This window comes from Salvelinus fontinalis, chromosome 37, assembly GCF_029448725.1.
Source record: "Salvelinus fontinalis isolate EN_2023a chromosome 37, ASM2944872v1, whole genome shotgun sequence".
NCBI classification, from domain to species: Eukaryota; Metazoa; Chordata; class Actinopteri; order Salmoniformes; family Salmonidae; genus Salvelinus; species Salvelinus fontinalis.
Genome location: NC_074701.1, coordinates 6923862 through 6941147, shown reverse-complemented (window position 1 = coordinate 6941147; position 17286 = coordinate 6923862). Strand labels below are relative to the sequence as shown.

Here is a 17286-nt window from a genome sequence, read left to right as displayed (position 1 = left end):
ATTTTTCCGGTCATGTTTTTACTCGTTATAGGAGTTAAAAACATCATAAGGTAGTTAATTTAAAGCGTTTTATAGCAATTTATATCCGTTTAGTGCGATTTTGGGACATTTATTTCTGAAACGCTGTGAATTGCTGGGCACGCTTCCAGTTCATCCCGAACGCAGTTGGCATTTCCACATGGCAAGAGGACAGCTTTCCACCAAAAGACGATTACTCCCAAGAAAGGATCCTTTGCCCAAGATACTGATGGAAGAACAGCTCAAAGTAGGACATTTTTATTATGATAAATCGTGTTTCTGTCGAAAAATTTTAGTGGCTTAGGACGCCATGTTTTTTGACGTAGCTTCGCTTGGCGCAAACTGTATTGAAAAGTAAGGATAAATTAAAAAATGTAATTCCGCGATTGTATTAAGAATTAAATTGTCTATCAATCCCTGTCCACCCTATATTTTTTAGTCACGTTTATGAGTATTTATGTATAAGAGTAGATCACTGTCTAAGTGGCGCAAGGACATTTTCTGACCAGCTGAGCTACATTTCACATTGTCTAACCATGATTTTGGTGGCTAAATATAAACATTTTCGATCAAACTCTATATGGATTGTGTAATATGATGTTACAGGAGTGTCATCTGAAGAATTCTGAGAAGGTTAGTGAAAAAATTAATATATTTTGGCGATGTTGACTTTTATCGCTCACTTTGGCTAGAATCAATGCTGGGCTGCTATGTGCTATGTGCTATGCTAATATAACGATTTATTGTGTTTTCGCTGTAAGACACTTAGAAAATCTGAAATATTGTCTGTATTCACAGGATCTGTGTCTTTCGATTCGTGTATGCTGTGTATTTTTACGAAATGTTTGATGATTAGTAAGTAGGTAAACACGTTGCTCTAAGTAGTTTTTCTATTCCATTTGTGACGGTGGGTGCAATTGTAACCTATGCCATCTACCTGAAATATGCACTTTTTTCTAACAAAACCTATCCCATACCATAAATATGTTATCAGACTGTCATCTAATGAGTTTTTTTCTTGGTTAGGGGCTATAAATATCTTAGTTTAGCCGAATTGGTGATAGCTACTGGTGTTGGTGGACAAATAAAAGATGGTGGATTATGCTAATGTGTTTTTAGGTAATAGATGTACATCTTTACATATTGTGTCTTCCCTGTAAAACATTTAAAAAATCGGACATGTTGGCTGGATTCACAAGATCTGTGTCTTTCATTAGCTGTATTGGACTTTAATGTGTGAAAGTTAAATATTTAAAAAAAAAAAATTGTTTTGAATTTCGTGGCTCTGCCTTTTCAGTGGGGGGGGGGGGGAGTCCACAGCATACACTAATCGAAAGACACAGATCCTGTGAATACAGACAATATTTCAGATTTTCTAAGTGTCTTACAGCGAAAACACAATAAATCGTTATATTAGGATACCACATATGCAAACGTTACCAGAGCATTGATTCTAGCCAAAGAGAGTGATAACGTAAACATCGCCAAAATATATTAATTTTTTCACTAACCTTCTCAGAATTCTTCAGATGACACTCCTGTAACATCACATTACAACATACATATACAGTTTGTTCGAAAATGTGCATATTTAGCCACCAAAATCATGGTTAGACAATGACAAAAGTTGCCCAGCTGGTCAGACAATGTCGTGCGCCATATTAGACAGTGATCTAGTCGTATACATAAATACTCATAAACGTGACTAAAAAATATAGGGTGGACAGCGATTGATAGACAATTTAATTCTTAATACAATCGCTGATTTACATTTTTTAAATTATCCTTACTTTTCAATACAGTTTGCGCCAAGCGAAGCTACGTCAAACAAGATGGCGTCCTAAGCGATTAACATTTCTCGACAGAAACACGATTTATCATAATAAATTGTTCCTACTTTGAGCTGAATCTTGGGCAAAGAATCCTTTCTTGGGTCTAATCGTCTTTTGGTCGAAAGCTGTCCTCTTGCCGTGTATAAATGCCCATTGCGTTCGGCATGAACTGGAAGCGTGCCCAGAGATTCACAGTGTCTCAGAAATAAATGTCCCAAAATCGCACTAAACGGAAATAAATTGCTATAAAACGGTTTAAATTAACTACCTTATGATGTTTTTAACTCCTATAACGAGTAGAAACATGACCGGAGAAATATAACTGGCTTCACTAGTGCTTGGAAAAAGTGCAGGTCGGTGTCCTCCGCGCGCCTGACGCAGCTGGAAAAGAGTTCCTACCTACACGTGTTTTTGTTTTATAGTGGCTGTGATTGGGCAATCAATCGATACCATTCAAATCATCATCACGTAAAGGCATCCAGGGGAAGACGTAAGCAGTGTCTGTATACTCATAGCAATAACAGTGGCCTTTTAACTGACTCCAGATCAGGGGCCAAAATGTGTGAAATCTGACTCCATGTCAGGGAAATTGCTGTAGAATGAGTTCTGTTCCACTCAGAGACAAAATTTCAACGGCTATAGAAACTAGAGACTGTTTTCTATCCAATAATAATAATAATATGCATATTGTACGATCAAGAATTTAGTAGGAAGCCGTTTTAAAAATTACACGATTTACATAAATAGTGACAACAGCACCCCCTAGCCTCAACAGGTTAAGCACATTTTTCTAACAAAACCTATCCTATACCATAAATATGTTATCAGACTGTCATCTGATGAGTTTTTTTCTTGGTTAGTGGCTATCAATATCTTAGTTTAGCCGAATTGGTGATAGCTACTGGTGGAGAGAAAAAATGGTGGACAAAGAAAAATGGTGTCTTTTGCTAACGTGTTTAGCTAATAGATTTACATATTGTGTCTTCCCTGTAAAACATTTTAAAAATCTGAAATGGTGGCTTTATTCACAAGATCTGTATCTTTCATCAGGTGTCTTGGACTTGTGATTTAATGATATTTAGATGCTACTATTTAATTGTGACGCTATGCTAGCGAAGCTAATCAGTGTGGGGGGGGGGGGGGGGGGGCGCTCCCGGATCCGGGGTTGAGGCTCGTGAAAGGTTAACCTATAAAGCGTTACATGGGCTTGCTCCTACATATCTTTCCGAGTTGGTCCTGCCGTACATACCTATACGTACGCTACGGTCACAAGACGCAGGCCTCCTAATTGTCCCTAGAATTTCTAAGCAAACAGCGGGAGGCAGGGCTTTCTCCTATAGATCTCCATTTTTATGGAACGGTCTGCCTACCCATGTGAGAGACGCAGACTCGGTCTCAACCTTTAAGTCTTTACTGAAGACTTATCTCTTCAGTAGGTCTCTTCAGTGTGAAGGTGAACGGAAAGGCTCTGGAGCAACGAACCACCCTTGCTGTCTCTGCCTGGCCGGTTCCCCTCTCTCCACTGGGATTCTCTGCCTCTAACCCTATTACGGGGGCTGAGTCACTGGCTTACTGGTGCTCTTTCATGCCATCCCTGGGAGGGGTGCGTCATTTGAGTGGGTTGAGTTACTGACCTGATCTTCCTGTCTGGGTTGGTAGCCCCCCCCTTGGGTTGTGCTGTGGTGGAGATCTTTGTGGGCTATACTTGGCCTTGTCTCAGGATTGTAAGTTGGTGGTTGAAGATATCCCTCTAGTGGTGCGGGGGCTGTGCTTTGGCAAAGTGGGTGGGGTTTTTCCTTCCTGTTTGGCCCTGTCCGGGGGTATCTTCGGATGGGGCCACAGTGTCTCCTGACCGCTCCTGTCTCAGCCTCCAGTATTTATGCTGCAGTAGTTTATGTGTCGGGGGGCTAGGGTCAGTTGGTTATACCTGGAGTACTTCTCCTGTCTTATCCAGTGTCCTGTGTGAATTTAAGTATGCTCTCTCTAATTCTCTTGTTCTCTCTTTCTTTCTCTCTCTCTGAGAACCTGAGCCCTAGGACCATACGTCACGGCAAACCGGGCATGATGACTCCTTGCTGTTCCCAGTCCACCTGGCCTTGCTGCTGTTCCAGTTTCAACTGCTCTGCCTGCGGTTATGGAACCCCTACCTGTCCCAGAACTGCTGCTTTCAACTCTTAATGATCGGCTATGAAAAGCCAACTGACTTTTATTCCTGATTATTATTTGACCATGCTTGTCATTTATGAACATTTTGAAAATCTTGGCTCTCTCTAATTGTCTCCTTCTCTCTTTCTTTCTCTCGGAGGACCTGAGCCCTAGGACCATACGTCAGGACTACCGGGCATGATGACTCCTTGCTGTCCCCAGTCCGCCTGGCCTTGCTGCTATTCCAGTTTCAACTGTTCTGCCTGCGGTTACGGAACCCCTACCTGTCCCAGACCTGCTGTTTTCAACTCTTAATGATCGGCTTTGAAAAGCCAACTGACATTTATTCCTGATTATTATCTGACCATGCTTGTCATTTATGAACATTTTGAAAATCTTGGCTCTCTCTAATTTTCTCCTTCTCTCTTTCTTTCTCTCTCTCGGAGGACCTGAGCCCTAGGACCATACGTCAGGGCTGCCGGGCATGATGGCTCCTTGCTGTCCCCAGTCCACCTGGCCTTGCTGCTATTCCAGTTTCAACTCTTCTGCCTGCGGTTATGGAACCGCCACCTGTCCCAGACCTGCTGTTTTCAACTCTTAATGATCGGCTATGAAAAGCCAACTGAAACTGATTCATGATTATTATTTGACCATGCTTGTCACTTATGAACATTTTGAACATCTTGGCATAGTTCTGTTATAATCTTCACCCGGCACAGCCAGAAGAGGACTGGCCACTCCTCATAGCCTGGTTCCTCTCTAGGTTTCTTCCTAGGTTTTGGCCTTTCTAGGGAGTTTTTCCTAGCCACCGTGCTTCTACTCCTGCATTGCTTGCTGTTTGGGGTTTTAGGCTGGGTTTCTGTACAGCACTTCGAGATATTAGCTGATGTACGAAGGGCTATATAAAATAAACTTGATTGATTGATTGATTGATGCCAAAAATACTTTCACCCTGCCACCAAACAGCAGTTGATTGCAAGCATTTCTCGAGACTATGCCTCAAAAGCTAATGTCTACCTGGCCACTATTCAAACCTGGATTTGAACAGCGTTTATGACCAGGTCCACCTCTACATAGCAGCAATCCCAACTTTCGCCAGGACCCTGAAGGACGTCACCCTCAACCGTACCCCCAGCAACTCACACAGGAGCAACAGAGCAACGGACACCCCGCCCAAACCAGCGAGACACCAACCCAGATCTGTAAGACCCCCTCCTGAAAGACCTGCACTTAGAGAATCCACGCCAAGATGACCTACACTCAGACCACAGCATCACCAGCCACACCCCAACCAGCTAAGACCACTCCAAGCAAAACCTGGCCACACCCTTTATAGGTAACCCCCATTTCAGACCAATGCCCCTTCTGCCCACCCCATGCCCCCCACCCCTGCGGCAAGGACCTCAACATGACAGCAGAACATAAGCCCAGGCCGTCAGCAGAGCAACAGCCCCAACCACCACTATTACACCCGCCCAAGCAACATCCTGCAACCTAAGAGGTACAGTTGAAGTTGGAAGAATACATACACTTAGGTTGGAGTCATTAAAAATAGTTTTTCTACCTCTTCACAAATTTCTTGTTAACAAACTATAGTTTTGTCAAGTTGGTTAGGACATCTACTTTGTGCATGACACAAGTCATTTTTCCAACAATTGTTTACAGACAGATTATTTCACTTATAATTCACTCTATTACAATTCCAGTTTGGTCAGAAGGTTACATACACTAAGTTGATTGTGCCCATAAACAGCTTGGAAAATTCTAGAAAATTATGTGATGACTTTATAAGTTTCTGATAGGCTAATTGACATAATTTGAGTCAATTGGAGGTGTCCCTGTGGATGTACTTCAAGGCCTACCTTCAAACTCAGTGTCTCTTTGCTTGACATCATGGGAAAATCAAAAGAAATCAGCCAGACCTCAGAAAAAAATTGTGGACCTCAACAAGTCTGGTTCAACCTTGGGAGCAATTTCCAAATGCCTGAAGGTACCATGTTCATCTGTGCAAACAATAGTACGCATGTATAAACACCATGGGACCACGCATACCGCTCAGGAAGGAGACGCGTTCTGCCTCCTAGAGATGAACGTACTTGGTGCGAAAAGTGCAAATCAATCCCAGAACAACAGCAAAGGACTTTGTGAAGATGTTGGAAGAAACAGGGACAAAAGTATCTATATCCACAGTAAAACGAGTCCTATATCGACATAACATGAAAGGCCACTCAGCAATGTAGAAGCCACTGCTCCAAAACCGCCATAAAAAAACAGACTACGGTTTGGAACTGCACATGGGGACAAAGATTATACTTTTTGGAGAAATGTCCTCTGGTCTGATGAAACAAAAATAGAACTGTTTGGCCATAATGACCATCGTTATGTTTGGAGGAATAATGGGGTGGCTTGCAAGCCGAAGAACACCATCCCAACCGTGAAGCACGGGGGTGGAAGCATCATGTTGTGGGGGTGCTTTGCTGCAGGAGGGATTGGTGCACTTCAAACAATAGATGGCATTATGAGGAATGAAAATTATGTGGATATACTGAAGCAACATCTCAAGACATCAGTCAGGAAGTTAAAGCTTGGTCGAAAATGGGTCTTCCAAATGGACAATGACCCCAAGCAAACTTCCAAAGTTGTGGCAAAATGGCTTAAGAACAACACAGTCAAGGTATTGGAGTGGCCATCACAAAGCCCTGACCTCAATCCTATAGAACATTTATTTGTGGGCAGATCTGAAAAAGCGTGTGCGAGCAAGGAGGCCTACAAATCTGACTCAGTTACACCCGCTCTGTCAGGAGGAATGGGCCAAAATTCACCCAACCTATTGTGGGAAGCTTGTGGAAGGCAACCCGAAAAACTTGACCTAAGTTAAACAATTCAAAGGCAATGCTACCAAATACTAATTGAGTGTAGGTAAACTTCTGACCCACTGGGAATGTGATGAAAGACAAAAGCTGAAATAAATCATTCTCTCTACTATTATTCTGTCATTTCACTTTCTTAAAATAAATTGGTGATCCTTTATAACCTAAGACAAGGAATTTTGGGGGGGATTAAATGTCAGGAATTGTGAAAAACTGAGTTTAAATGTATTTGGCTAAGATGCACGTAAACTTCCGCCTTCAACTGTACGTATCAGATGCTCAACATGCTCTGCTCACACCTACTGTGATGATCCGGGCCTGAACCACTCAAAAACGACCCTAGGCACTATGGAACACAAAGCTTTAACTATCTCATCCTGGAATAAACAAGGTCTGAGGTCATCTGGCTTTGGCCTAATGAATAGGAACCCAGACTTCATCAAAGAACTTGGAATTATAGACATTGTCATCCTACAAAAAACATGGTATAAAGGAGACGGACCCACTGGTTGCCCTCTAAGCTACAGAGATCTGGTAGTCACATCCACCAAACTACCAGGTGTCAAACAGGGAAGAGACTCAGGGGGTATGCTAATTTGGTATAGAGCAGACCAAACCCACTCTATTAGTCAAAACAGGAACATTTTACATCTGGCAAGAAACTAATAATGAAATGATCTCAACAGAGAAGAATGTCCTCATGTGTGATACCTATATCCCCCCAATAGAATCCCCATGCTTTAACGATGACAGCTTCTCCATCCTAGAGGGGGAAATCAACAATTTCCAGTCTCAGGGATGTGTACTAGTCTGTGGCGGCCTAAATGCCAGAACTGGACAAGAACCTGACACCCTCAGAACACAGAGGGACAAACACCTACCTGGAGGTGACAGCATTCCCTCCCCCATATGCCTCCCTAGACACAACTACGACAACATAACCAACAAAAATGCGTCACAACTCCTGCAGGTCTGTCTAACGCTGGGTATGTACATAGTCAGTGGTAGGCTTTGAGGGGACTCCAACGGTAGGTACACGTATAGCTCATCTCTTAGCAGTAGTACCGTAAACCACTGACCTCAACCAGGAGTCTCTTAAATTGTTCACAGTCGGTCCACTGAGACCCCTATCAGATCACAGCAAAATCACACTCCACTTGAACAGAGCCATGCTCAATCTTGAGGCATCAAAGCCAAAGGAACGGAATATTAAGAAATGCTATAGATAGAAGGAACATAGTGTGGAAATCTAACAAAAAACAATTAGTCAACAACAAATTCAATCCCTTCTAGACAATTTCCTGGACAAAATGTTTCACTGTAATAGTGAAGGTGTGAACTTGGCAATAGAAAACCTAAACAGTATATTTGACCTTTCAGCTTCCCTATCAAATATAAAAATGTCAAGCAGACAACCTAAGAAAATGAACAACAATGACAAATGGTTTGATGAAGAATGCATAAACCTAAGAAAGAAATTGAGATACCTATCCAACCAAAAACAGAGACCCAGAAAACCTGAGCCTACGCCTTCTCTACGGTGAATCACTAAAACAATACAGACATACACTATGGAAAAAGGAGGAACAGCACATCAGAAATCAGCTCAATGTAATTGAAGAATCCATAGAATCTAACCAATTCTGGGAACATTGGGAAACTCTAAACAAACAACAACACGAAGAGTTATCTATCCAAAACTGAAATGTTTGGATAAACCACTTCTCCAATCTATTTGGCTCTGTAACAACGAACAAACAGCAAAAACATATACCTGATCAAATACAAATCTTAGAATCCACTATCAAAGACTTCCAGAACCCACTGGATTCTCCAATTAAATTGAATGAACTACAGGACAAAATACAAACCCTCCAACCCAAAAAGACCTGTGGGGCTGTTATTTCCTAAATGAAATAATAAAATATACAGACCACAAATTCAAATAAAAATACTTTAAAGTACATCTTAAGAATTTATTTTGGTATCTGTACTTTTCAACAAATATATCATTCAATTGGCGAGGGCACTGAAACATTCTGCAGCACCCGGCATCAACTTAAGAGAATCTGAAGTCAAATGTCAACTGTTTCCTCTTGATCTGGTGCTTCTGTCCCTAACCAAGGAGAGCCTACAGCAGCACTTAGATCTTCTGCACAGATTCTGTCAGACCTGGGCCGTGATAGCAAATCTCATTTAGACAAAAAATAACGGTCTTTTCAAAAAGGTCCAGTTGCCAGGACCACGAATACCAATTCTATCAAGACACCGTTGCCCTAGAGCACACAAAAAACTATACATACCTCGGCTTAAACATCACAGGTAACTTCCAGCACCACAGGTAACTTCCACAAAGCTGTGAACGATCTGAGAGACAAGGCAAGAAGAGCCTTCTATGCCATCAAAAGGAACATAAAATTTGACATACCAATTAGGATCTAGCTAAAAATACTTGAAACAGTTATAGAACCCATTGCCCTTTATGGTGTTGAGGTCTGGGGTCACCTCACCAACAAGAATTCACAAAATGGGACAACACCAAAGTGAGACTCTGCATGCAGAATTCTGAAAAAATATCCCCACTGTACAATGTAAAACAACAAATAATGTATGCAGAGCAGAATTAGGCCGATACCCGCTAATGATCAAAATACAGAAAAGAGCCGATAAATTCTACAACCACCTGAAAGGAAGTGATTCCCAAACCTTCCATGACAAAGCCATCCCTTACAGATAAATTAACTTGGAGAGTCCCCTCAGCAAGCTGGTCCTGGGGCTCTGTTCACAAACACATACAGACCCCACAGAGCCCCAGAACAGCAACACAATTAGACCCAACCAAATCATGAGAAAACAAAAAGATAATTACTTGACACATTGGAAAGAATTTACAAAAAACTGAGCAAACTAGAATGCTGGCCCTAAACAGAGAGTACAATGTGGCAGAATACCTGACCACTGTGACAGACCCAAAATTAAGGACATCTTTGACTATGTATAGCCTTGCTATTGAGAAAGGCCGCCGTAGGCAGACCTGGCTCTCAAGAGAAGACAGGCTATGTGCACACTGCCCACAAAATTAGGTAGAAATTGAGCTGCACTTCCTAACCTCCTGCCAAATGTATGACCATATTAGAGACACATATTTCCCTCAGATCACACAGATCCACAAAGAATTCGAAACAAATCCAATTTTGATAAACTCCCATATCTATTGGTTAAAATACCACAGTGTGTAATCACAGCAGCAAGATTTGTGACCTGTTGCCAAAGGAAAAACCTATACAACCTAAATTTATGGATATTTATTTTCCCTTTTGTACTTTAATTATTTGCACATCATTGCAACACTATGTATATAGACATAATATGACATTGGAAATGTCTTTATTATTTTGGAACTCTTGTGAGTGTAATGTTTACAGCAAATGTTGTATTGTTTATTTCACTTTTGTTTACTATCTATTTCACTTGCTTTGGCAATGTAAACATATGTTTCCCATGCCGAAAAAGCCCTTAAATTTAATCGAGAGAGAGAGAGAACCCCAGCTCACTGCAGAGATGGAGTGATTGGTTCTAGTCCAAGATCTCCACAGACCAAAACCAGGTTTATTCAGTTTGTACCTGCTGTGCTGTTTCTCTGGTGTGGGTCACTGTGCTGTTTGTAATGTCCTCTTTAGGGTCAGCAGACTGTAAATAAATAAATAGCAAAGAGGAACATGACTTGTCTATTTACCACCTAAACCACAGTTTGTTTCCACTGATATGATTCAGTCAGATGTATATTTAGTGAACGGACAATTTCTTGTTCTCTGTCTTTTTAACAGCGTTTTTGGTCAAATGGTAGATGATCCCAAATCAAGAACAGAAAAGCAGATGGTTGAAAATAATAAAATAAAATAAGTGTATCCTACCACTGAGTTGTTAGTTGTCTGGTCCTTGGCCTTATTGTTCTCTGGAATAAAGAGAGGGAGATATCAAATACTTCTGAGTTTGTTATAGTAAAATAATACCTGTGAATGGATTTCTTAAAGACAATTCCTACAAATATTTCTGTCATTCAAGATAAATCACAGGCAAGAAATATAGTGTTGGTCACAATATTAATACATTTAGTATTTTCTAAACTATTCTCCTTTTTTATATTCACATAAATGACTACTTACTATGTTTTCTCCACATCTTCCATGTAACTAGGATACCAGCTGTCACCACCACCAACATGCCCAGAGAGATGAGTAGGACTTTCACAGACCTGATGGATTACATATAAGAACTTAAATTAAAAATACAATTAAAATAGATCATTATTAATTTATAATTTGTTGTATGCACTTGTTGTGATACATGGAACAATTATTTATCTATTCACATGTGTGGAAGTTGACAATACAAATGAAGAGATGATATGACTATTATTGAGATTATTATTATTATTATTATGACTATACAAATAACGTTTTTTTAAGTGTGCAACTTGTCTTTGCAAATGAGTGAGAATAAGACCAACATTGCTGCTACTTCTCACAAGGCAACCACAGAGATGTTCTTCTACCCAAGAGGAAGTCATAACAGTCTCTATATGCATTGAGGGAGGGTGTTGGGTTATCATTAACTGTTGTAGTGTTTGATGGAATTGTAATGTTTCTCTGTGTTCATATTATCTAACAACATGTGGGATAATACAGCTGAAGGAGTGATAATAACCTCTGGTGGACTTCCTCCATGTTCCCCTCAGCTCCTTGACTTGTTATGTCAGTCTGAACAGGCTCAGCAGTTGGAGAGGCAGAGGGTTGTTGAGTGGTTGGATCTTGGGTTGCTGTGAGGTAAAACAACAATATCATCAATGAAGTTAATGGTAAACCAGATAGTCAGGTTGTATAGCAACATCACATTCATAGTTAATATTACAATCAGTTCCAGATGATGCCAGGGGATAAAACAAAGTGAATCATATTGATCATAAAGTATGTGATTGATCTACTAACTTGAGGTCATCTTAGAGGTTCTCTGTGTTGCAGTTTGTTGACTGACAGTGATGTGAACAGGCATCTCTAGTTCTCCCACTCTACACCAATACCAGTCAGTGTTCTCCATCTTCAGTCCACTCATAGTCACTGTTAAGGCTTTTCTGTTGTTGGCTTCACTAGTCCGCTTTAATGTCACTGATGTTCCATGTAAAGTCCAAGAATACCACATCACACAATCACCACCCATCCTGCACCACTTTATGTCTCCAGAGTTACTATAGTAACAACGGACAGTGACACTCCCTCCTTCTACTCCAGTCACTTCCTGTTGTTCCACATAGAGTTCTGGAGTACCTGAACACAGAGGTAAAAAACATGAATTCAGAGAAGAAAAAAGTGCTTTTACAACAGGCTCCGTCCAAGTTCCTTAAAGCTGCATTCTGTGATTGATACATATTTTTTGTCTTTTAAATGTATAATAATTATATATTACCATTGATTCTTGAAGAATGTAACTTTCCTCACAAGCTTAGTTCTGTCACTCCATCATGACACAAAATAATCTCAGCAAAAAAAGAAACGTCCTCTCACTGTTGTTAGGATCTTATTTTTCAGAGTAAATAACTCAAGGACACTAGAGAAACTTTAACCAAGTTGAATTCTTCCCAAAGGTTCTGTTCAGCTGTAATCAGACAACTCAACAGTTCTTCAATCCAGATATATATATCCTACTTAAGACACTCCTCCTTCTCTCCAATCCTTACATCTTATAGTTTAACAGGAAAATAGTAACAAGATACCAAACCCTTATTACTCCCTTCAGGGAATTTGTCCTCACCTTCTGACCTCATCCTAATCCACAGATGTCCATCTGTCTTTCCTGTATCAACACGGTGCTCTCCTCTTGTCACCCAACACATTCCACAGCTATCTGTCTTTCTACAGAGACCCAGTCTATTTCACTCCTTAATATTCTATGCTTCTTCTCTATCATTTATTTAATATCTCAATGTTCAAAATGTCGAATCCAACACTGTCAACTGCGTTTATTTTCAGCAAACTTGCCGGTGATGTCTGGTGAGGACCTGTCTTACAACAGGCCTACAAGCCCTCAGTACAGCTTCTCTCAGCCTATTGCGGACAGTCTAAGCACTGATGGAGGGATTGTGAGCTCCTGGTGTAACTCGGGCAGTTGTTGTTGCCATCCTGTACCTGTCCTTGCAGGTGTGACGTTCTGTGAGGACAATCATCTGTCCTCACTGTCCTCTCTCCCTGTAGCGCTGTCTTAGGCATCTCACAGTACGGGCATTGCAATTTATTGCCCTGGCCACATCTGCAGTCCTTATGCCTCCTTGCAGCATGCCTAAGGCACGTTCACTCAGATGAGCAGGGACCCTGGGCATCTTTCTTTTGGTGTTTTTCAGAGTAACTAGAAAGGCCTCTTTAGTGTCCTAAGTTTTCATAACTGGGACCTTAATTGCCTAGCGTCTGTAAGCTGTTAGTGTCTTAATGACCGTTCCACAGGTGCATGTTCATTATTTGCTTATGGTTCATTGAACAAGCATGGGAAACGGTGTTTAAACCCTTTACATTGAAAATCTGTGAAGTTATTTGAATTTTAACTAATTATCTTTGAAAGACGGGGTCCTGAAAAAGGGACGTTTCTTTTTTTGCTGAGTTTATAATCTTGTTTTACCTACATGTACAGTATAGCTCTGTCTATGAATTTCAGAGTGGTTACACATTTCTCATTTCATTTGTTGTAATACGCCATTTATAACTGCGTTATTGTTTTGCATTTGACATTGCAGGTTTACAGGCCACTCCATTGGACATTGCTAGGACTAGATACAAGCAGTGAAGGGATCTTACCTGGAGTGACAGATAGGTAGAACCATTGTATCATGATATCTGGTCCTCTATTGATCTCCACAACACACCTGTAATTCTCAGAGTCCCATGACGTCAGGTCAGTTATGGTCACAGTGAAGATTCTCTTTTTGATGTCATCAGAGATTGAGGTCTTACCACTGCTCTTAGGATGGTCAGTGCATACTACATAAGAACATACAGCCCAACCTAATCCTTTACACCAGTATTTCACATGGTTGATGTGATTCAGATCATAGCGACATGGGAAGGTGATGGAGCCTCCTGTTTGCACAGACACATGCCCCACTGTGGACACATCAACGCAAAACACATTTAAATTAGAGTTAACATTTAATAGAATCTTTACAGAGGGAAAATGTAAAAATCACATTGCTCCAACACTTTTAAACAGCTTGTTCATCATGATTCTGATTGATTATACAGTGTTTAAAGTGAATTGACTCAAGGGACTTCACCCTTAATTCATAGAAATGTTACCCTTACCTGCTGAGAGTCTGTAGAAGATGAGGAGGAGGAGGAGGAGGGAGAGATGAAGAGCCATGAGAGTTAGAATCTGCCTGTTACGTTAAATGTGTGTCAAGGACCAAGGCACCAGCAAGAACTACTACTTCCTAGTGTTCACAGACCTCACTTTAACTCTCTTCCTGCTTCTGTTTGTGTGTACATGCCCCCCTCAGTGGAAGATAGTAGACTAGTTTAAGGCCAAGACCTCTACAGACTCTCACTTTAAACCAGGTTCATGGTTCAGGATTCCTACAACCCAGTCTGATGTGATTTTACGTTCAACAGAACAGTCTCTGTCTCTCGCCTCCTTCTATACAGGAAATGTACAGCAAAAGTGTGAAAGTTACAGTAGCTCAGAATGCTGCAAGCTTCAGCTAAACTCATTACATGATGTCATGTTAAATGCTGAGCTATACGTTCTGTTATTGGCTCCAACACAGCAAACTACTTCAGATACATCAGAATTGAACTCTCAAACTCACAGACCACAGAGCTCACATCATGTTGTGACAAATTATCTTGAGAGCAATAAAATATCTTTCAAAACATTCATTACTTTTTATTTGTTATTGCTTTCATTACTATTTTCACACATATGTGGTAATATTTCACAACTCTACTTCACAACTCAAAACAGATCATCACGCAGGCTGTTGTTTCAAAACTTTAAGCACTTTTTCAATTGAGCACAACACAAAATCACACAGTAACTTTTTCACCAAACCTAATCAGTGTTTCATCTAGAAATACCTTTAAAATAAAGTAATTGCCTTTCACAATGCAATTCTTTCAATACTTTTCATATGATTCTCTTCTCATTCGTTTAAATACATTTGACCATCACATAACCCACGTCGCTTAATGGTTAATCACTTAACCGTTTGGTAAACCTATAGATTGAATCTGGTTGGTCTACTACATATGGATTTTGAGAACAACAGAAATAAATGTGTATTTGTATAGTATAAACATCTAAATGACAAGAATAATACATCATAGCCATACATAATGACTATTCGTGATTGCTCATTGATTTCACATAGTGGTAAATACAATTGGTCAACATATAAAAGGTGTGTGTGTGAACACTTTCTTTGAACATGGAGCAGATAGAGAGGAAGAGAGATGAAGAAATCAAAGAGCTTGTGGAGAAGGGGCCCGTCAAAGAGGTCAAAAAGGTGGGCATGGACCCCATCAAAGAGGTCAAAGAGGTAGGTATCTAATGAAGTCCGGCCATTTTTGTTGACCTTGTGGTAAACGGAGGCCTTGCCATGGCAGAAGCTTCCATATTAGTTCACCCATATCTGAAAAGAACAACTGTCAATAACATATTGTAATGCATGTAAATTCACAAAACATGTTACAGTATTCCTACAGTATAAACTATTGACAGTACACTCTGTTCTACTCTCAGAATTGACAGAAGACCCCATGGTGGTGGCCGTGGCTGTGTGCTGACCGACCAGCAGTAGTGGGCCGTGGTGGAAATGGTGAGGGCCAGGAATGACATACGGCTGTACGAAATGAAGCAGGCCATTGAGGAGAACGATGACACCTTTGCCAATGTCTATGAAACATATTTACCTTGTGCTTTTTGAAAGAAACAACGACTGGGGGAAAGAACTACGGACCGAGTGTGTTCAGGTACAGCGCTGTATTACTGTTACTATGTTTTGCACATGCTACTTCACAGTATAATATTGGAACTATACTGTACAAGTAACTAACCCAAATATATTTTTAGAGCGTGACAATCACCTGTCTTTGTGATTGTCTCCACCCCCCTCCAGGTGTTGCCCATCTTCCCCATTATCCCCTGTGTATTTATACCTGTGTTCTCTGTTTGTCTGTTGCCAGTTCGTTTTGTTTCATCAAGACTATCAGCGTTTTCCCCTCTGCTCCTGTCTCTTGATTGTTCCTGTTTCCTAGTTTCCCCGGTGTTGAACATTCTGCCTGCCCTGATCCTGCCTGCCGTCCTGTACCTTTGCCCCACCTATCTGGGTTACTGACCTCTGCCTGCCCTGATCCTGATCCTGCCTGCCATCCTGTACCTTTGCCCCACCTATCTGGGTTAATGACCTCTGCCTGCCCTTGACCTGTCATTTTACCTGCCCCTGTTTGAATAATAAACTTTGTTGTTTCGACACTGTCTGTACCTGGGTCTTACCTTAAACATGATAGTGATGGTGCTTGACACTGTTGTTAACCATCATAAGTATATATTTTTGATGAAGCGGGCTTCAACCTTGCTAAATGTCGGAGCCGTGTGCGGAATATCATTGCCAAACGGAAGACCGTCCATGTGCCTGGACCACATAGTGAAACATCTCCATGTGTGCAGCTACCTCTGAAGAGGGTGTGGAGGACGTAGGCCATTACTTGGATCTTACAACGCTGCACACCTCATTGTGTTTCTTAATGAAATTGAGCAGGCCTGTCAAGGTGAAGGGGACACCTATGACATTATGTGGGACAATGTCAGGTTCCACCATGCAGAGGTTGTTCAGACATGGTTTCTGTCCCATCCCCAGTTTGTGACCCTATACCTGCCCCCATACTCTCCTTTCCTCAGCCCTATTGAGGATTTATTTTCAGCATGGAGGTGGAAGGTGTACGGTCACCATCCCCATGAGAGTGCCACCCTCCTTCTGGCCATGGAGGAGGCAGGCTACGACATCTATTCAGAACAATGTCTTCATTGATCACACCTTTATTTACACATTGGATATTATGGAAAGTTAAAGATTTTCTGTCAATTTTGTTGGGTAATGTAATTTTATTGCCAAATGTGAAAACATTGTAATCTACTGTAATTTACAGTACTGTAGCATATTACTTTCAGGACTTCTAAGGGTGATTTGAAACACATACTGTATCTTGCATTGTTTGCTATTGGATTAACTTGTAGTTAAAATGACTAAATTCATTATGTTGAGTTTTGGTGATTAAACCAATGTAAGTGTTGTAGTAATGTCTACAACACTTAGGTCATTGTGACACCAGGATTCATCAAATAAATTATTAACAAAAACGCCAAACATATGTGTATGTATC

The 17286-nt window shown here is 40.9% G+C and overlaps 1 protein-coding gene across 1 annotated transcript; it reads right to left on the bottom strand.

Moving 5' to 3' along the window:
• Window positions 1-11475: 11475 nt before the first annotated feature.
• LOC129835908 (CMRF35-like molecule 5) lies at window positions 11476-14083 on the bottom strand (the record flags this gene model as incomplete). The annotated part of the gene is made up of 3 exons (XM_055901615.1): window positions 11476-11684; window positions 11854-12234; window positions 13708-14083. Coding segments are annotated over 3 exons (912 nt in total), but the record flags the coding sequence as incomplete, so codon positions are not given.
• Window positions 14084-17286: the final 3203 nt, after the last annotated feature.